Below are 23,240 nucleotides of genomic sequence, written 5' to 3' on the forward strand. Positions count from 1 at the left end.
CAGTATCAAATATTTATCATAATAGAAGAAGCAGTTTTAAACAACTTATAGTTAGTATGTACCTATATCCGCAGTAACCACGGCCTTACGAGGGCGTGCAAATTTCCTAGTTTTTATACGCGTATTTTAGAATACTACCTACCTACTTAATTTATGAGTCTACAGAATGAAATATTATAAGTTAATAATTTATCTTTATGCTATAATTATACCTACTACCTACATATTATTGTTTAATCGAATGCTCAATATTATATACAGTCAAAATCTATACATACCGCTTCCTCGCTTTGCAAATCGGTTAAACGTTATTATGCATTTTCTCTGCTACTCTTTTTTTTTCAAAAATGTTAATTTAAAAAAAAAAACAAAAACAGCCAACGGCACGTAGTGTTCCCAAGCGGTCACCCATCCAAGTACTAACTACGCCCGACGTTGCTTAACTTCAGTGATCGGACGAGAACTGGTGTATTCAACGTGGTATGGTCGTTGGCGAATACTAAGTGAAAAATTAAATTATTTAAAAAGTACTTATCATTAATATTTTTTATAACTATCGCAATGAATGCACACACAATACAGTCCTCAATAAATTATGACTGTATAACTACTATAACAACTGTGTAATTAAATTCAATTATAATATTACATCTATACCAGCTACCTACATTGGTATCAATTATTAATACGGTAAGAAATCTACTATAAATACGAATCTAGGAAAAAAAAGCCCCAGAAAAAAAATACGGTAAAAAAAGCCCCATACCTACGAAATACATATTACTTTTTTATAATAGTGTACATTTTATAATTTTAAATTTTTAAACAATATACCTATCTATATTATTATATAATATTTTACACTATATAGGTAGGTATAAATATACATTCGGAATATAAAAGATTAAAGCATAGGTACAGCAATAAAAGTAGGTAAGTTATTGTCATTTGACTTTATCTTATAAATGATGAAAGTATTATATTTTATTGTAGACACTATCTGGCAACTATGTGGGTATGGTAGGTTAGGTAAAATGAAAATGGAAGTTGCTGCAGACCAAGCAAAATTGGCGTTAAGTAATGTAGGAGATTATGGTAGTACAAAACTTGGTACAAAAAAATTAACCGAAAACCGCTTAAAAAATGTATGCATGCAAATCAAAAATAATGATATAAGTACCTATATTAGATTTTCTTATGACTGTTAGCCACATTAGAAAGCAATGCTACTAAATTTTTTACCTTTAAACATTTTTTAAAATATAAACAAACAACAAACTACAATTAATAATATATTTTTAACTGTGATATAATTAATTTATATTTTTATTTATTTTAATAATATGTATTCATCTTATTTACATTTTTACATTAAAAAAAAAAAAAAAAATGGTTATGGATATTATGATTATAATTAATTGTATAAATCATAATATGATATGGGGCTTTTTTTTCCTATGACGGGGCTTTTTTTACCGTATTTTTTTTCTGGGGCTTTTTTTTCCGAGTACCATAAATACATACTAGTTATTTACCAATAGGTATTTCCTAATTACGGATAAATTTCCCATCAATATTTTTTATATCTATACCTATAGGTTTGTTCTTTGCCTATAACTATACAGACCCAGATTGAACCGATGAGCTACCGAGAAAATCTCGATGGGCCGTTATTAATTTATTATTCTTGGACAAAAGTAGGTAGTCTAATTACTTTAGATAGGTACTGCAGGCGCGAATCCAGAACAAATTTACGGGGAGAGGGGGTCTTGAATAAAATTTTATTAAAAACGCTATCGATGAAACAATGCAGATATACATACAGTGTATACCATTGTCTACGGGGGGAAGTCATTTTCAAAAACCCTCAAATTATTGAATATTAGGTTTGTAGTCTTATAGTAGTATAAAAATACTAAATGAGGATATAAATTTAATAAAAACCTTGTAAGTTGTTTAGTCGCGAACGCCTAACACATATATTTCCTTTTTATCACTTTTTCAGCAATTTGGATAAACTACCAAAATTAAAGTTGGTTGATGGGGTTAAAATTGTTCGTATCTTCCTAGCAATCATTATTCGTAAAAAAATGTTTATCAATTAATATATTATTGTCATCATAGTTTCTTAGATTTTGAGGGATTTTTTTTTTTTTGAAGCAAATGATTGTATAGATAGGTACACGTAGGTAATAATATTGTCCTAAATAATTTGTTCACATTATATTATATCTCAATAATAATGGTCAATTAAAAAAAAAAAACGATCCTGTAATACTATTTCTAGTCGATTAATTCTGATAAACTTACCCTTCTGCAGCTGGATAAATCATCTGGAAAATTTTGAATTTCGTCAGTCGTATTCGTGGCACTCGTCCACTAGGGGACCTAACCATCAAATCATCAGTTCGTTATTCGTTATAAATGTGAGTATGTGACCTAAAGTGGTCTAGAAAATTAAAACTATTGTCATACGACATCTGTAAGTTGCAACCATTATGTCATCATGTACCCCTAGTCCCTACTCATCCACCCGGTGATTCACAATGCCGCATATCTTTGAAAACTGTTTTACAGTTAAATTATTATTTATAGATAATACCCAAGTACCTATAAGTTTGTAATAGGTAAGTAATACAAATTTAATGTTTATAATATGTCAATGTTATATAAATATATAATGATTAATTTTATCAAACAACACTCATTTATCTATCTACAACGTTTTTGAAAAATAAAATTTTACATAACTTACCCATAAGTTATAGTTAATCTAGTTATTTATAAATTATACATATTAACATACCTGATACCTGTTATAATATTTATATTTGTATGTTTTTTTATTTTTTTTAATAACAAGATGGACGTTAAGTAATTGCCTAAATTTGAATTAGGAAAAACTTAAACGATTTTAATTTAATCCTTATACCTGCATACGTCCCAAAGTTTTTAATCGAAATTCAACAAAGGTTAAACATTTTAAAAAAATAATGAAAAAGTATTCTAGTCAATAAAAATTTTCTCCATTAAATTAAATCATTTACAATTTATTTTTTTTTCAGAAAGAAAATAAAATAAAAATAAATTTGATCATGATCTTTAATACCTATCAATGACTATCATATTAGAATAAAGATTAAACGAACCAAGTATATTATAATTTTATCTATGATCATAGACTAAGTATTATACAGTATATAAGATTATAGACATGAAAAATCAAAGGTACATATTTTGAAGTAGGCACACTAATTAAGTACTGGTTATCCAAAATAAAATCTTAAATTCATACAACCTTTAGTGAATGTTTAATATTTTAAGTTGAATAAAAAGATTAATAACATTAGGAATTGATTTTATATGATTAAATTGTATATTAAGTAGGTACAATACATGGTAAAATAAATAGCTGTATTATTGTATAAATTAGCCAAAATGATTTTTTTTTTAGATTTTAAAAAAGTGTATATAAAAAAAAAATTCATTAAACGGTAATTTTTTATCAATAAAGAGCATTTAATCATAATTAGGTGTGTTAGGTATTTAAAATTAAAATACCCAACGTAAGAGACAGCCATTTAACTTATGGCTGATCAATAGTCCTTGTTAAAAGCTATTTGAAGAATATGTATTATTTTTGTATCTATAAATAATAAATTGTAACGATTATATTATCAAAGAGGATGTCGCACCCGAGGGGTTGTCTTAATCTTACATACATTTGACACAACAATTTTTGTTCACCAGTTTCAATAAAGTGCTTTTAGTTTTGATATTAAGAGTGAATTGACCTATTATCAAACTTTTAAGTAAGAACATTATCAGTATTTTTTTCGTAGGTTTATTACAATATTTTCATGAATGAAATATTAGTTGTATATTTTGTATATTTCAACCATGGATATTTTAATTTTCAAGTGAATTATAAGCATTTTCAAATACTTAAAATTTTTCATATTCGTGACTAACTTAAAATTTAAAATATCGTAAAAAGCCAACGAGAGAACACGCACAATATTCTTAACTAAGTTTGATAATCAGTCAATTCACTCATTAACACAGTTCAAAACTAAAAACACACTATTGAAACTGTTGAACAAAAATGTATGTCATACATGTAAAAGACGGAAACAACACACACGAGTGCATCATTCTCTTAAGATAACATTTATTTTTACATTTCAATGTTGTCAGAAATAAAATATAAAAATAGATAAAGCAATTAATTTTTAAATCAACCAAGAATTAAAAATAAAACCTTTATAATCTATACTTACTAAGAATAAATAGTCAAAACAGATGAATGAGCAACTATCACTTGTAATTTTTATATGACGGCAACGGACTACTTTAAAAAAACTTATGAAATTGATTTAAAGAATATAAATACATTATATATTAATCATAAAAAACTCAGTGTTCATCACACTAATGGTTATTACAGAAATAAGAACTATTTACTAACAGTGGCAATGTATAGGCGAGATAACTCAATCAAATCATATTGCATTAACTTTAAATTATCTATAAAGTTTGTTATATTCAAGTTCATAGATTTGTATGATTAAAATTGTTAATTTTTATTTTAAATGTTTATTATAAAACATTCCATATTCTTGATTTTTTGACATAATATATACATTTTTATAACCAATATGTCATGTATATATAATTATTTAAAAAAATATACGATTAGGTTCATTTTTAATACATATATTTTAATGAAGGTACTAACTACATATAGACAGATGATTATTTATCCACCCATGGGTTACAATTAAGAAAAGATATATAGATGTAAATAATCATATTAAAAACATAATCATTTTTCCCATATAATATTATTACATTTTTGTTTAATTAAACATAAAAAAAATTGTAAAAAAAAATTATTTTAGGAGGGGAGGGGGAGCATATAATACATTTTTCATTTTGTATAAAATAAACATAAAAAAAAAAAAAAAAAATATTTAACTCAAAATAATAAATTATTACATCTGGTATTTATGATCAAAATGAAACATTACTCAGAAAAAAAAATGATATTTGATACTATTGAATAAACAAAGGATTTAAGGATTTAAAAGGAGAAAATGATACGTCTGTATGATCACCTTTCTCCCAATGGGTAATGCTCATTAACGACTATAGATAAGTCGTCAAAGTGTAAATGCACACGACATAAGTCAGTTGGAGTTCCAGTAGGGAGTAGCTCCTTGGCTATAGTTCTGCTTAACATTCACCTTGCTAGCTGTAGGATTCACGGGTTGGTTACGACTCATATTGCTTGTTCCATTGCTTAATTCTTGCTAAAATCATACAAAATAAACAATAAGTAATTAACACCATAATGTATTTATTAAATATTTTTTAACTTACCCCCTGCCTATTAGAAACTCTCATATCAATCTAATAACAACAAATAAAAATTAAAATACAAAATAAAATAATAGATATATTTTTAATTCAAACCTGATGATGCAAGGGTGCGATATGATGAGGTTGTGGGTTGCCAGGAGGCAGAGGAGAAATGAATACTGGAGCATAACTACCGGCACTATGATGACCGCCAACTCCGCCATTATTTAAAGTTACGGAAAATGGTGGCGGAGATTGAAATGACTGTTGTTGTTTGTCATAAGGCTAAAGAAAAAATTGTTTAGTCTTAATGTTTTTTAATTCAGTCAATATAAAATATACAGAATGATTCATTTATTGGACAACACTCATTATTTCAATATATATTAATATTTTTGAAAGAAACATACATTTATAATTTCATTTTTTGAAGCATAATATTTTCAGAATACTTTAATACATAAAAATCAAAATTTGAATACAGTGTTAATGAGGTAAAAGTACTAGAAATTTAGATAAGCGAAATAGAAACCCAACATTTTATTGAAGGGGAGGGGCACCATTTACCTAATCTTTAAACACTTATAAACTATGTGTTTAAATTTTAATTTAAAATATTAAAATATTCTACTTCAAAATATGACAAACAAAAAAGTAAGAAAGTCAAAACATTATTAAATATGATAAAAAATATATTTTTTAATGTTGTATTATTTATATTGAAAATAATGTTAAGTTATGTTTAAGTATTGCTAACATTTTTTTATAAAAACATAAAATATTTTAACTAATAGTGTGGTTTGATAAATGAAACGCCCAGTATATTATTTTAATACTAACCTTATTTAATGTTGACTTGCTCGAATACATAGCAGCGAGATCAGACGAATTTGTCTTGCCCTGAGCTTGAGAAGTCTGTTGACCGGACACGCCCACTTTGCTTGAACTTCCATAGTCATTGCTTGAACCAGTGACTGAAGATGATCCAGAGTTTCATAAACATTGTTATAACCAGCAGGTGCAGCTGCAGTCTTATTGTACCCGGACATTGTATTTGTAGCTCCTGTGCCATGACTGGTTGCACTTGCTGCTGGCGCCATCTGATAACGAACCGCGTCGGTGTGTTTTTTCAGTGTTTCATTTTATTATTTATTTATTTTATATATCAAAATAAACATTCATAAGAGTTTTATACTGATATTATTTTTTTACTTTTTTTGAATTTGTAACCCAAAAAGAAAAAAAATGATATATTTATACATAAATATAAATATATATATACAATATATGTATATAAAAATTATATGCAATATATTTATTATTTATGTATATATACACTTATTACTGTTTTTGGTTTTATGAAAAAGGATTAAACAAAATGTTTGCTCCCCCAAATCCTGAGAAATTTTTGATTCAATGTTTTTACAACTAATACTAAGGAAAAGGATGTCAAAATAAGTTGAAACTGGATAAGGTGATTTGGATGATTAAACATTCATCAAGTATTTTGTTCTTCCGTTGTGTAGCAATAGATCTAACAAAAAGAAAAAAAGAAAAAATCATACAGAAATATGCTTAAGAACCGAAGTTGCAATAAAATTAAAGTGGTGATTTCAAATACACACCCTTATTTACATCTTAAATCTGTTTCTTAGAATTGAACCTTAAAATGTGTTAATAAATATATTGAGTTAATAATTTTTTATTTGGTAAGTGAATAGTATATGATAAGATTTAATATATATATAATGTATGAACACTCAATAGTTCAATATGAGAAGGAAACTCATTGACTATAAGTTGTCAAACTGTTAAATGGTATTAAATCAGATGATATGCCACGCCCACCAGCTGCATTTATACATAAACAGATTGTCGAGGTTCCTTCTTACATTAAACATAATAGATACAGAGGTATTTTTCAACTCAATTATTTCTGTCTCAAGAATGTTTAACTAGAAAAAAAAGAATTTCTGCAAAGTATATAAAATATTATAGTATGATAAACAGTAAATATTTATCTAATTTTTATGTTGAAAATATAAATGAAATGTTATATTATGATGAAAAAAATTGACACTAATAATTTGTAAAATCAGTTTAATAAAACTAAAACAAATAACTTGAAAAATTGAGATTATTTGGATTCATTCCAAATGCCTAACTTGCCAAAATAAAAATAATAATTAAACAAATCATAAAAAACTGAGTGAATATTTTATGTTAGGTGAGATTCTCAAAGGACTAGTTTAAAAAAGATTTTTTTTTATTATAAAGAAGAAATGAAGACTACTTGTTTGTAAAGTATATATATTGTTTAATTAAAAGTTAGAAATAAAGACACACAAACAACCAAATCTTTAAATAATTATTACAAGGTATTTTTAAAAACATGACATTAATATTTAAAAAGTAATAAAAATATATTTAAAATATCGAATAATTATCACAAAAAAAGAAAATAATATTAAAAATATTTAATTATAAATTATAAAAATGAAAGACTTATTATTGTTTTCTGTAGATTTTCAGTTATCAAGAATTCAAGACTACTGTAAAAATATTCAATAATTACTTTATATTATATTAATTTACATGACATAAAACAATATTTTCTCAAACACCCAATTATCACCATGCAATTTTAGGATTAAAAAAAAATTGTAGTACAAAAATTTTAGAATAATATATTAACAACACCCTCACCTTATTAAAAAATCAGTTTGTTTTAAATATTTAAACAAGTATTTTGATTTTACACTTAAAGCAAATATTTGTTTCTTATAAAAACTCAGTTAACATTTTTAAGGATAATTTTAAACATTGATATAACCCCAATAGTAATGTACCAACTTAAATATTATGTTTAGTGTTTAAATTAGTTCATATTAGTTTAGAGCAAACACAACTCATACATTCATATTATGTTATTGCATTCTATAACTATTAGGTAATAGATAGTTTATAACTTTAGATGATGCCATATAAATAGAATTAAAATGTATTAAGTGCATTTCTATATGAGTATATTATTGAAACAATTATCATGAGATAAGCAGTTTATATCAAAGAATATAAAAATAATTACTCAGTTATATTTTAACAACTTTTTGTTTTTAACATAACTATAACAGATGAGGTAGATTACCAATATTGTTAATAATAATAAATTTATTAGGTAATTACTCAAATTATAATTTAAGGAAGCAAAATAGTTCTGTGATCTTGAAAATTAAATTTATAAAAAAATAAAAAAAATTATTCATAATATTTAGAATATAAATTAATTAACTTACCGGGTACATTGTACCATACTGGAACGGATTAGCAGGTATGACAGATTGTCCATAATAATATGTATAACTGGGAGTAATGGGTGGATTCAATAATGTTTGCTGATGAGCCAAAGTTCCAGACTAAAAATAAATTCAAAAACAATTAATATCATATGTAATTTAATTAATTCATTTTATATTAATTATAACAAATAGTTGATATAATTAATATCAACATACTAACTCATTCCAAATACAAATAACAACAGTAATTAGTTAGTTCATAAATATTTATGGCTTAAAAATATAACAAATAAAGAGTACTTCTTTGTAAAAATTACAATTAATATTAACATTTAAATTTTGTATTTATGTTGATTTTAAAAATGATTGATATTTTCTAGTAAAGACAATGACCAATTTTTTAATTTATTAAGGATCTTAAATAATAACAGTATTTTGATTCAATATTGCAAATTATTTCTAGGATATTTTTGTATCAATAATAGATGTATATTATATGTTTATTTTAAAAATTATTACACAGTACTTAAAATATGAATTAGTAATAAACCCAATTCAAAATAAGACTGTAACTTGGCAGCCAAGTTATCCATATGGGCGTGGCCTTGTTCCGCAGCGCTTGCATACCCTATTGAAATTGTTAGACTAGGTGGGGACTAAACATCTCACCATCGCGGATGAAAAATGGTCGCCACCAAATCATTGTTTTATTTTGAATTGGGTATAGTAATAACCAGGGAATATTTTTGTAATTATTTATTTTATTTATATTATATATACTTTACTAAGTTTTGATTCAATATAAGTTTTTAAAATTTGAACACTAAAAAAAAGAGAGTATTGAAGAGAAAAATACTGAAACTAAATTAGTCATTCACATACATATGTGAATATGTGATTATTGATTTTATAACACACATCAATATCAAAAATCATTTACCAATTAATAACTAATTTATATCTTATTTATTACCACAGAATAATGTTTATTGTAAATATATCAATGGACTGTGATTAGACAAATATAAAATTATCTGTAAAATATAATTGATTTTATTAAATATTTATTAAAAAGTTGAAATAGTAGATTCTGAATGAAGTGATGAATGAATTGCTATCACAAATGATCTGTGCTTTTTTTTTTCGTGTCTGTGTACAACATTACTTAAATAATATTACAATTTAAAACTTCAGGAGTGGTTTTCGATGGCAATGAGAATATCCTTGGTACATAATAGAGGTCAATAGTGAGAAATGATCTAGATTTCTAAAATAATCAGGGAAAACTACACGAAAGTGACGGAAAAACGGAAATGTTTAGGCTAAACCAACCAGTTTTCAACAAAATCAATTTTTTTATGTAGTTGTAACTCAAAAATCAATGAAATACTTGAAATTTTCACTCAAGTTTAAATTAGTATTATTTATACACAGCTAAATTTTCAAAATATTATGGCATTTTTGAGCCATATACAGACAACTGAAATTTTCGATTTTTATAAGCATAATTTTTTGAAATGTCGATAAAATTTTTAAAAAAAATCGTTAGTCAGAATTTTATTTTATAAGAGATTAAAATTCACATATTTACAAAAATTTGTCAAAATCATGAATATTTGCAAATTATTTTGCACCTAGTTAATATTTATAAAAAAATTTGTATAAGTAGCTTAGAGTTGAAAATGTAATACTAAGTTTTTCATAAAGTCGGCTTAATTATAATTAATTATAAAAGGACTTGAATGTTGGCCAATTAAAAAATTTTTATCCTTAGTTTAAATTTTTACAAAATCCAAAATTCACTCATAAAATAATGATTTATTATGAAATAGTTTTAAATTTTTGTTATAGTTAAAAATTATTAGTTGTAGAAACTTGAAATATACACCACCTATTGTTTAAATTATCATTTTCTGTACACAATTTAATTTTTGGGTATTCAGGTGATTATTACATAAACCACTTTTTTCACCACCCACTGGAAAATATATCCTACACTGACAAATCATCTCTGTTCAGAATGGTTTTTGTATACAATGATACTTATCATTGGATTCAAATTTCACACAAGTTATAGTGACCTGCTCAATGACCAAGGTTTACTCGCTCGATACCTACTGTACCTACAGCAGAGCGTTACCTACTTGACCACCTTTCTTTCATTTTATAGTGATAAGATGTTTATTTTTGGTACTATTATAATACAATATCCCCCACAGATTGTTCTTATATCAGTTAAAAAGATTAAAATTAAATGTTCACTAATCTTTTTTATTAATATTTATAAATTTGAATTTTGATGAGATTTGTTTTATACAAAATACAATTATGTATACTGCCTAAACTATTATGTATTATTGTTCTTAGTATTATTATATATCCTAAACTTTAAAGTTACAGATGGCACTTTAAAAAATAAATAAAAATAGTCCATTTCATTATTCATTTTCTTAGTAATTTCTTAAAGTAAAAATATTAACTATTATCAAACATTTTCAAGGAAACAAGATGGTTCTATTTTTTGAACTATATTTATTATTTAATTCTAACATATACAAAAAAAAGTGGCTTCAATAATATAATATAATTGATATTCAGTCATAAATATATTACCTGCTGTGAAAGAGTAGATGATACTGGTGAAGCATTATTGTCTGTACGTGCATATCTAGAATCTGTTAATGATGAATAACCTGCAACGTTTGAAATACCAGTTCCAGCAGTTTCTCTTCCAGTCAGACTTGATGATACATTAGGATACATTGGATCAGGCGAATAAAAGTTAGTCTAAAAGTAGTAATACAACATAATACGTATTTTAAATTTAAAATGTCTTCTTATTTGCTATATATTTTACCATATGATGAGGTAACCTTGATTGCACCATTTGTAAATGTTCCTCGCTATACATTACAGGATGAGATTGGTGATAGTATCCAGGAATACCCTGTTGGCTTAATATATACTGAGCACCAACAAGCGGAGCAACACCAGGAGGCATTCCTGATAGTACACCACTTTTATTTGCTAAAATGAATTTGTAAAACATGATTGATTTTAAATTTATATTAAAAATTAAATTGATTTCTTGATTAAATCTAAAGAGAATTTACAAACAAATAGAAAGAGACCAAACTAAACAATTTTAATTTACTTGTTGGTGTAGTCGATTTTGAAGTTAATAAAGTACTCTGTGCAAGTCCAATGCTTGACGTTGTACCACTTATATTATTTCCATTTGGATTACTAGCACTTGATGTCAGCGAGTTATTTGAAGGTTGAGTCTGATCATACTTAAAAAACAAAACAATAATAATTTATCGTGAAATATTTGCTTTATCAAAAACCTTTCAAATTTTTCTTAAATTCTAAAATAGAATTTAAAAAAAACATTTTTATAAGTAAAAATTGAATTTTGAATAAGTAGTTTAGTTATAAAAAAAAGCAGCGTTATTGATACTTATTTATTACAACAAGTTAATGAATTTGCTTTATATTATTTTTACAATTGATTACACGTAAAAATTGTAAAATCAATTGTAAAATTAGCTAAAAGAATATTCATACTTTGCATTAATTGTATATGTTTACATAGGCTGTATAAATAATTATTTATATTATGTAGTATTATTTGTTATTAATATATTATTATTATTACTTGACTCTATAGAATGAAATATTGATAATTGGGCAGGCATTACAAACAAACATATCATTAATTTGAAATTTTATTTAACAGTATTTTAAACTTAAATAAGCTTGTGTCTCTTATTTACATTAATATGATTACAATTATCTTAATCATTTTAATCTCCTACAAACTCTGGTTAAAAGTATTAAAAGTTTAGGTGAATAAAATGAGTCAACAATCAACATATTTTGGGGCACTTTACATCATTCACCTATTTAAACTTTTAATACTAGTAAATTAACTATTTCTTCATAAATAATTCAATTATTATAAAATATATTTGAACACTAAAAATATATTTTACTTAGTAAAATATGAATTCAACTAAAAGCACATGCTGTCACTCAAAACTAAATAGGTATAACCATAAAAACAGTAAAAATAAAATTCTTTGTTTTAATATTGATTTTTACTTACCAAACTTTCTTTTGTAGAATTAGTAGTTGAAGTCAATGAAACAGTTGACTTAGACAAGTTTGTATTCCCAGTTTGATGTAAATTTTGGTGTATATAGTTAGAGTATGTTGAAGGGGTATACATTGATGCTAAATTGGCAGCTGAAACAATAGGAGGGTAGGAAATTCCAGATGCCTGATATGAGTGAGGATTTGGGTATGAATAAGAAGGGAACTGAGGCTGTGCTGCTGTTTGTGGGTAATTAGCATTTAAAATTGAATGATTAGACTGAGACAATTGAGGAATGTGGGGATTTGTACTATTTACACCAATGTTCGATGCAGTTGTACCATACAAACTTGTGTGGCTGGACAAACCCTAAAACATTGTTTAAATTATTTTACAAAAAATTTAAGAATAATTTAATTCTGAGTTCTACTTGGCCAAGTATAAAACACTATTAATCTATGCCTGTGTTATTAGTTTTTGATTAAAAATGTTTATTGCAATAATTAGCAATTTAAAGATTAGTTAAGAATTTATTAGTAAAAATTTAAACAAAAACAAACAATACAGGAACCAAAAACCAAGATTAAAAGTTTTAGATACATACTTGAGGATTATTAGAATAAACTGAATTATAAATTGATGTCGGTTGTCCAGTATTAATATTTTGGTAAGGATTGGCAACTGTTGCATTTTGTTTAGTTAAATAATCAGCAGGAGGAGGAACACCAGGGGGTGGCCCAATTTTAGTTGATGGTTGAGGTGCTTGATTTACTTGAGGTGATCTTTGAGTCTGGACTGAAGCTTGATTAGAAATTGTTGAATATTCAGTCTGTGTTAGTACAGAATCTACTTTCTGAGCAACTGAGTCATCATATTTAACAACAGGTGGCAATGAATTTTGATCTTGTGATGGATCACAAAGTTGAGGTACATCACCAGATAGATCAACTGCGCCAAACGATACATCTAAGAAGTTGATATTGACACTAGGGTCATCAGGTGGCATTTCAACAGCACTTAATGGTATCTTAGATGGAGGGGGTATGCGAGCACGTAAGGTTGGTTTTTTCCCTGGACCTATTGAATTTTCTTCAAAAGGTGAGGAAACGAATTCCACTAAACCATAAAAATTTATATTTTAGTTTAGTTATTAAATAATAGTTATTTTTTTTAATATATTTATACCTGGAGGATGAGAATTATAAGAAGTTGTGGCTGGTGGAAGAGTAACTACTTTTTTTTGTTGACTTTCTTGAGTTAACGAGGACAAATATTGAGACTGTTCAGGAGTCAATGTTTTGCTGTTTGCAATTGATGCAGCAAGTTTTTCAGATGCTGCATTCTAAAATGAATGTAAAGCAAAATTAATTTTATAAATAATACAAATATTTTTGAATAACTACATTAGCAGCTGCTGTTTGCTGGTTTGGTGCTTGCACAGCATCGTTCCAATCTTCTACTTCTAAATAAGCATTTTCATTTGGTTTTGGTACTTCAACTTCATTATTAACAGTACTCTCAGTACCACCACTAGGTGTAAATACTTTAGTGTCAGCTAATGAACCAGTATATTCTTCATTATCCCAGTCTTCAGGTGATGGAAATGTACCCCAATTTTCTGACAAATAAATCAATCAATTAAAGATTTAAAAAAAAAAAAATAGGAACTAATCATTAGTTAAAATATTAATTTTCAGAAGAATGTTGTTTTAAACATAAATCAATACAACATATATTTAAAACAGTATGAATAGATTCATTAAATTAATAGATTAAAATATTTCCAAGTTTTTTAAAAGTTGATTTAATCATAGAATAACATAATTTCAAACATGATAAAATAATTAGGATTGTTAAAAAAATGTGTTGTTTTTTGTTAAAAAAGCAACATTTGGAAATGAAAAAAAAATGTACTAAAAAAATACATTTAAAAATATAACTTATACTTAATACACCAACAACAAATCGTTTAAGAACTCAATAATAATTTTTTTTAAATAATGTTAAATAAAAATCTGTTTATATTATTTCAATTAATGTAGTTTAACATTAATGTAATTTTTATTATTCTCAAGAAAAACAATATACATAATTTATATATATAAACTCGGGTATATATATCTACCTAGATGTGACAATTTTGTTTGCAGACTACTGCACTACTACGTAGCCCCCCTTTTATCTGTTACATGGGTAAATTTAAATAATTTCAAAAAAAATACATTTAATTAATTTTTTTATGTATGTAGGTAACAAATATACTTTGAAAGCAATGTTTATGGGAAATAAAAAATAAAAATTTTCATTTTCATTTATAAATGCATCCTAGATTACCTATTGCTTTTTATTTTATTTAGATACTTATTTATAATTGATTTGGAAGTACCTACATAAATACTTTATAAACTAGTTTGATGTTATACTAAATAAATTATTTAATATTAAATTATTCAGCTTAAATATCTATTATATACCTATATATCATGATAAAACTAATTTGTTGTTTAGAAAAATGAATACTATTTCCAAAAGAACTTAATATTTATAATATATAGGTATCTCTAAACAGTAAAAATTTTATTGATTAACTTTAAAAACTCCAATATTTAACTTATTCAATAGCTTAGTCGTATAGACTGCTATGTAACAGTTAAACCATAAAAGGAAAAATTAAACTAAAAGATATAAAAAATTGAATAATTTATTAATAATTATAACCATGAAAAATTAACAACTTTCAAGTTTTTATTTTTAATAAAGTTTATGCACGGTGTATTTACTTGATTAATTTATATCAAAATTTATTATTTTATTTAATTGATGTATTACCTTTCTTAGATTCTTTGGCAGTAGGATTATACCAAGTATCAATTGGTTGACTAAATCCACTATTGTTGCCACCACTTGGTCCTGAATTACCACGTTCACTATTCTGGAACATACGAGTACCTCTAGATCTACCATTATAACGAGGTCCATTCATGCCTCTTCTTGAACCACGGCTATCAGAACGGAAGTTACGATTTTCGCCACTAGCACCATCTTCAGTTAAATTCTTTTCATTTTCTTTGTTTTCACGTTCTCTCCCTATAAACATAAAATAAAATAAGTGTATTCAAAACAAGAGAAAATTACACTAACATTTACGTGACTCTCCAAATCTCTGACCACCTTCGGTTGGTCTAGGCCTATTAGTAAAACCTCCTCGGCCTCCACGGCCACGACCCCGTCTTTCACTAAATCCACCATTGTTTTGGGCAGTTGTACTGGCTGCTTGTGTAATGGTTTCGTCCCATTCAGCATCTAGTAAAGAAAAATAATCATTATAATATGAAATTAACTGATACATTTAATTAACAATAACAATATTAATAACCACCTCCATCTACTTCACCGTTTTTCATCACATCGTCTTTTTCTTTTTTGTTTACACTACTAGCACGATTTTTCTTCTTCTTGCCTGTTGTTGACCATGATTCCTAAAAACACATATGGATAGTTTATGTAGGTTTAATAAGGAAAATACAATAATAATGATTTATAATTTACACTGAAGTATACCTGTGGTCCTTCCAAAAGTGCTTCAATAGTTAATGCAATATCTAAAGCATTGTCATGGAGTGCAATAACTATTTCATCTTCTGTTTTTTGAGTTATTTGCATCACCTAACAATTAAAAAAATGTTTATGATATATATACTAATCGTATTACTAAAATAACCACACACCTGTTTTATTTTGCTGTTTATTTCTTCATCAGGTTTAAGATCAATAATTTTAGCAATTCTGAGTTGCTCTGCTGTTGGCTGAAATAAAAATTTATTTTACAATATTTAAAAAATTAAATGATAAGTATAACATGGTTTAAAAAAATTAAATTAATAATACTTGTTAATTATATTTCTGTTATTTGACATTATTTTAAATATTGAAACCTCGATTGAAACTATTTACTATTCTAACTACTATTTAATACCTACATAGTATTAAAAGTTTTTGAAAAGTAAGTATTTAGAAGTTTAATTACATTTTCACTACTAAACTTTCTTTACATTTTATTTATCATAAAAAAATACATTTACAATCACTTAAACTTATATAATTTATAATGTTCTTTTCCTTTTCGATTACTGCCTTATAAAACACAAGGAATTCAAAAAAATTAAGAACACCTACATTTGTTCTTGTTTAGTTCTTAACATTTAAAAAAACATCTTTGTATTTCTAATACATTGAAAAGTTTTCAATAAAATAATTTTATAAGTAGGTACCACCTACTTAACTATATTATTATTTATTATAATATTACAATATTTATGTTTGTAATAAATTGATTTCTAATAAATAAGATAAAAATATTATTTTAACCATATCATCAATACATAGGTATTTTTAGAAAAGTTGCAATTTTGCAAATAATTATTTCAACATGTCTAACCAACCTATAACAAGCCTATTTTGTACATACCACATACATACATAAATATGTGAAACGTGATCTTAACTACTATAAACACTAAACAGTGTGTACGAAACTATAAGGAAAAAGGACATAATAAGTTGGATTAAAACTAATGATCATACAAAGCAATACTATTACCTAATTTATTTATGAATAAAATATTGAAAAGCAGTTTAATTCCATTAGATATTATATTACAAGACAATAGATACTTAATTGTCTAATAACCTAAGTGTCTTCATTTAATATTTAAAAAAAAAAAGTAATGAAGGTATTATTATTTATAACAATACTTGAAGGCAAATAAAAGTATTACTCGAGAAAACAAGAAATGATAACATTTTCATATTAAAGGTTAACTTTAATGTCACAAATGACCCCAATAATTAATTAACAATCTAAAACGATAAAATAATTTATAAATAATGTTCAATTAAATATAATATATATATATCTGGTAACAATAATTTAAACATTTTATAAATAATTGACTGTGATTTAAATATTATTTCTTTAGATTCTAGGTTTAACATAATCTAACAAATACTGTAAGATATAGGTAATCAATGATAGAGACCTAATAACTTTACAAGTATATTTAACCAATAAAACTTATTTAAATACATTTAAATATAAAATACTAGTTGGAATCAAATTTAAATACATTTAATAACAATAGTGTTTAGACAATGACACAAATAATTAGCATGTTTCATACTATATAATTATTATTTAAAGCATTCAAATACAATATAGGTTCAATAGATAAAAGAGGATGAAAGCGACAAAATAAATTTACCTGTAATTTTTCTTTTTCGTGTGTTTTATTAGGTACTGCATCTTTTGTATCAGCGTTCTGTGAAGTTGTGTTGGTAGTGCTATTCTTACCAGACGTCTTGGCGTTGCGATTTACAACACCTTTAACGCTGCTCATTATAATGTATTTATATTTTCACTAATGGTTCACCTATTCCTTATGTACAACGGTATTTACAAGGTAATCTGAAATCACAAAACAAACGGTTGAATAGACTTGACGCAATCGCTACAAGGTCAAGAATAAATCGGTAAATAAGCGATATGTTTGAACAACGACAGATCAAACGACAAACATTGCAAGCATCCCTCTCTCCCCACCCCATCAATAGCGACAAAAAAAAGATATAAACAGGTTATAATAATACAGATAAAGCGGTGAATATCAATCAACTCTACAACTATTACAATAATAACAAAAAACATTAAACATAAACAATAATGTAAACATTTACATGTATATATTGTGATACAAAACGAAAAATGTGAAAAACCGACCGGACTCCCTTTGTCGCACACGTCCAAAATTCTTTTCTCATATTATTTATACGTGTGAAACACACCGGCGGCGACAGCGACAAGGGTGGAGGCGGTGAGGAGCGTTGCGACAGTGGTATTGGTTATGGGGTTGGGGGTGGGGAGGGAGTAAAAACACGCTAAGGGAGCATATGTGCAGTTTGGCGCGATAATTACGGAATTTCCCGATTCCGGGAAAGAAACGGAAAATCGCAAACCCGTCGCGGTTTTCCGATGCGCAAACATCTTCACAAGGCAACGGGTCGATCGGCGTAACGCGGACATTACGCGACGGCGTTCAGCGCGTGAAACATGTGGTGGGGACTGGCGTGCTGGAGAGACGAACGACGGACGACGCCATTCCGACGACCGAGAAATCGGCGAAAACCCGCGGTCCGGCGTCCGCCGGTGCCGCGATCGACGGGCCCAGCGATAGCGGAGCCCGTCGGTAGACGAAATAATATGTTTTGAGACGTACTTACCAAAATACAATACACATTTAAAACTAAACACGGGAACGCGATCGATGCATTTAACCTCGGTATCAGACTAACATTATTTTTGTACACAAAATGTAAATAATGAAATAAAAATACATTGGTGTGTGTGTTTGTGTGCCAGTGGGAGTGAGTGCGTGCGTCTGCGCAACATTGATGCGCGTGTGCACGCCGGCTAGAACGAGACGGACCGAACCGGCCGGCCGTCGGGCCGACAGAGACGCGATGAGCCGTGGAAGAAACGACGAAGCTGCCGCCACAGACTGTACCAACTCTTTCCGCCATGACGTAACCACGACCCGGATACCACCACAATAATATTTTGTATTGTGTTCGAGGAAGACTATGTTTTTTTTCCTCTATGGCTCCAATAGCTGTACCGGTTTTCCACGGGGGCTAAGGAACATTGCCCGCGGTGTTTCCTTGAACACTTTAGTATTCTACTATAATATAATATTATTTCTCTGTCGATTAATTGTGAATCAGGCGCCGAACGGCCAAAGCAGAATATGGTCCGTGATTTGATGAACATTTTTGGCGATATTAATGTTTACATTTCAATTTTTGACGGTAGAGTTTTCGTTGCACTGTCGGTAGTCCGCGCATTCAGCGCCAGATGGAGATACCGCTGCTACAGGCCCACCGACTCTATTGACAGTTGACACTTTGAGTTTTGACAGTAGGTACACCACGACTGCCTAATGAACAATGGCTATTATTATGTAACATTACCTAACATTTAAAAGGTAAACCCAATAATACAATAATACATTAAAAACTAAAAAGGTATGCTACTATGCTATGCTTTGCTGTTATTCTATACTGTACCTAGTCGTAGTGTACTGTATGATGTGCGCTCATACGCAGTAGGTACTCAATAAAAGAAGACAATCACAACGTTTTTGCACTAACCTATCCAATTACAATTACCGTGTGTTAGTGTGTTTTGCGTATAATGTTATATTGTTAGATAATAAATACTTCAGAAATATGTCAATAGTTAAAAAACGATCATAAAAGTAATCATCGTGATTTATTGTGTTTACGAGTACCTATTTGTTTTTACTTTTAAATATATTTGTATTACATTTTATGACCTATTCCTACTTATTATAATTGTTTTATAATCTGTAACAAATTATAACAAAAAACTATTCGATTTTCGTGAGCTCATACTAGGTTCATGTTTGAGGCTCTGAGCCACCCTAACCCTATAATACTAACAATTACTAACTTTTATGGAAATTAAAAAATAATACCTAACTATAAAATATGCCCTCAGAGTGGAGAATATATTTATATAACTTTTATTGAAAGCTGTTCATTAGCTTTTAAGTACCTACTTATACACAAAAGACTAACAAACATTCAATGTCATGTAAATATTATGTTTTTTGTGTATGGGGCAATCTGTAATTACTTAAATATTAGATCCTAAGTATTTTATAATGTGTTTTTACTAGATGAAATAAACATTTGAACAAGAATTACACGCCTACATAAATATAGGTAGGTACTAGTCACTAGGTAGTAGGTACTGCATTACTGTAGTATTACACTTACACTAGATAAACTGTTTCACATTCACATTTCAGTACCTATTTCACACACACAAATACAGTAGGTACCCATCCGCTTGTAATAGATAGCATATTACGTAAATCAGTGCAAAATTGTAGAAAAAATCTGAAGACTAAATTTATCCATCACATTTACTTAATACCTGGTTAGATCGATATTTGAGAATTTTTAATTAATGGAACAGCTTCACCATGATAACATTGCTGGGATATTTCAAACTTTCAACAGAAGAAAATCATCGTATAAAAGAGCATACATTTGTCGCGACATACCGGTAGATATACACAATTGAATACCTACCTACTAGAAAATAGAAATTAGTATATTATTCTCACTCACCATTTATTCTGCTTTTGAGAAAATATTGAGACGACACAAATTGATGACAGCTCCTCAGGCTCCTCTTTTCACAGAACTTGCAGAAATAAATCCTAGTCTCTATTTTGCGTTTTATTGTATCGTAGGGCCATTTGTTTTTAACCGCAGATACCTCGATAATAACTTTATGGACTTATATTCATGTCTTACAGGGCAGGACCATTTTTTTCCACAGTCCATTTTCTTCTTCAAAAAAAAAAGTTGGTTTCCATTTTCCTCCACATTATTTTTGAATAAAATTATGTATATTTTCTTCCAATATTTTAGTCAGTGTTGTAGTGTTGCTTTGAGTATTATAAAAATAGAATAACTATGGCTAGGATCACATTTTGCCACCCCTTATTATTAATTACTTTATTATTTTATTTATTGATTGATGCATTTTTATCGACGTGCGTACTTTTTTATTATATTCATTCTCTTTTTACTTTATTTTATGTTTTACATATTGTCCAGTTGGTGATAATCCCTTATCATTAACTAATTTTTTATCGTTATTTTATTTATTGATTGATGCATTTTTATCGACGTGAGTACAGACCCGTAGCCACGGGGGGTGAGAGGGGGCATTGTCCCCCCTAAACCCAGTCGTTGCCCTCCTAAAAATATTAAAAATATAAGAAAGACATTGATTTTATATATATTGCCCCCCAAAAAAAGTTTACTTTGCCCCACCTGAAAATTTGATCTGGCTACGGGCCTGCGTGAGTACTTTTTTATTATAATATTAATTCTCTTTTTAGCCATTTGCCTGCAAATTCAACGCGTACGGTATATTATTATATTATAATTATTCTTTAAATATTTGATTTGTTGTTTAATTTTTAATTTAACACTCTGATAACGAATGACGATTTTATTATTTTATTTATTGGAGGAAAATGGACAGTGGAGGAAAACGGTATCTCGTTTTTGGAGGAAAAGGGCTACGGCCTTCTCACGATGCCGTCTAAAAGAATCCAACCAAACAATCCTTTAAATTTCGCGTGGCCTGCTCATCCTTAAAACACTACATCGAAATTAATCCGCCTCATATTTTTAAATAGGTACTCTATTGTTCATATTATACGTATAGACTTTAATTTTATCCCGTATACATTATTATATTACATAATCATAACGACACTATTAGCGAAAATGTTGGCGATCTAATTTCACTACACTATACGAATTATTCAGTCAACCAATAGATAATTTTGATAAAATGTCTAACCATTTAATTCTTTTTTAGGTGTTTTATATCAGGGGCGGGCAAACAGTCGATCACGATCGACCGGTCAATTATGTTAAAATTTAGTTTTAGAGCCACTCACCCTTAATGTTTCTTAATAATTATAGTTAGGTATTCAATAATGAAAAAAATGTTCTATGGAAGTCGATCCTCAGAGAGCCAGAGCCCAAAGGTGATGTATATTTTTAGTAGATTGTGACCAAAAAAAGTTTGGCCACCCTTGCTTTATATAATATTGTATAATAATTGCTTTTGTTATTCATTTCTGTACAAAATGTTGATACTACTAAACTATACAAATACAACTGCAGGATGACATAATTTATAATTATCTTGTTATAGTTGTTGTAGTAGGAGAATAGCCAAAAATAATACCCACACTATACCTATTACTATAATACATATGTATATAAAAAAAATAATGTATGTCAATTCTTACAATTGAATCAAACCTTCTTACTAATTTTTATTATCATATAAGGATATTATAAATTTTTTTGCAAATCAAAAAGAAAGACGTCAACTTAGTTTAATTGAAAATATTGTTATAAAAAATATTTATTATTTTGTTTACCTATTATAATAAAAAATGTTATAATAATTAATTTAATGTTCTAAACAATTGTTTTAAATTTAAAGTAGTCTAAATAACTAAAAGTCAGAAAAAAATGTCTAAAAATTCAAACGAATTTATATAGTTACTATTGTCTATTATATTAAATATTTAGAATATTTTAAAGGTGGTATTATAACTATTGTTTACCTATTATAGGAGCCAAAAATGTTAACTGACTACTGACTAGAGGAGTAAAAAAGATAAATCCGCCTCAGACTGAACAGTAATAATTTAAAAGCTAAAATGATTGAGTAATATTAATAAATAAAAATATAATATACACCTGCAGTAATGCAATATATTAAAATAGTGTTAGATACATATAAGTCAATATTGACTAAATATACATGTACTAAATATTGATAAAAAAAAATCTTAACTAATTAT

At 27.4% G+C, this 23,240-nt stretch overlaps 1 protein-coding gene and 1 non-coding gene across 2 annotated transcripts; both read right to left on the reverse strand.

Annotated features, from left to right (window-relative positions):
* Window positions 1-375: 375 nt before the first annotated feature.
* Window positions 376-494, reverse strand: LOC126551523 (5S ribosomal RNA). Its single transcript, XR_007605456.1, has one exon. It is a non-coding gene; the product is annotated as a 5S ribosomal RNA (ribosomal RNA).
* A 4,206-nt stretch (window positions 495-4,700) lies between these two features.
* LOC114131107 (protein lingerer) lies at window positions 4,701-19,190 on the reverse strand. The gene is given in 20 exon segments (XM_027996252.2): window positions 4,701-5,312; window positions 5,383-5,412; window positions 5,476-5,646; window positions 6,202-6,350; window positions 6,353-6,461; window positions 8,658-8,777; window positions 11,274-11,447; window positions 11,518-11,687; window positions 11,815-11,953; window positions 12,769-13,125; window positions 13,361-13,872; window positions 13,942-14,098; window positions 14,160-14,374; window positions 15,586-15,843; window positions 15,898-16,059; window positions 16,136-16,235; window positions 16,318-16,422; window positions 16,485-16,562; window positions 18,018-18,220; window positions 19,033-19,190. Coding segments are annotated over 19 exon segments (3,264 nt in total). The 5' UTR covers window positions 18,153-18,220; window positions 19,033-19,190; the 3' UTR covers window positions 4,701-5,189.
* Between the last annotated feature and the right edge of the window lie 4,050 nt (window positions 19,191-23,240).

This window comes from Aphis gossypii, chromosome 3, assembly GCF_020184175.1.
Source record: "Aphis gossypii isolate Hap1 chromosome 3, ASM2018417v2, whole genome shotgun sequence".
NCBI lineage: Eukaryota > Metazoa > Arthropoda > Insecta > Hemiptera > Aphididae > Aphis > Aphis gossypii.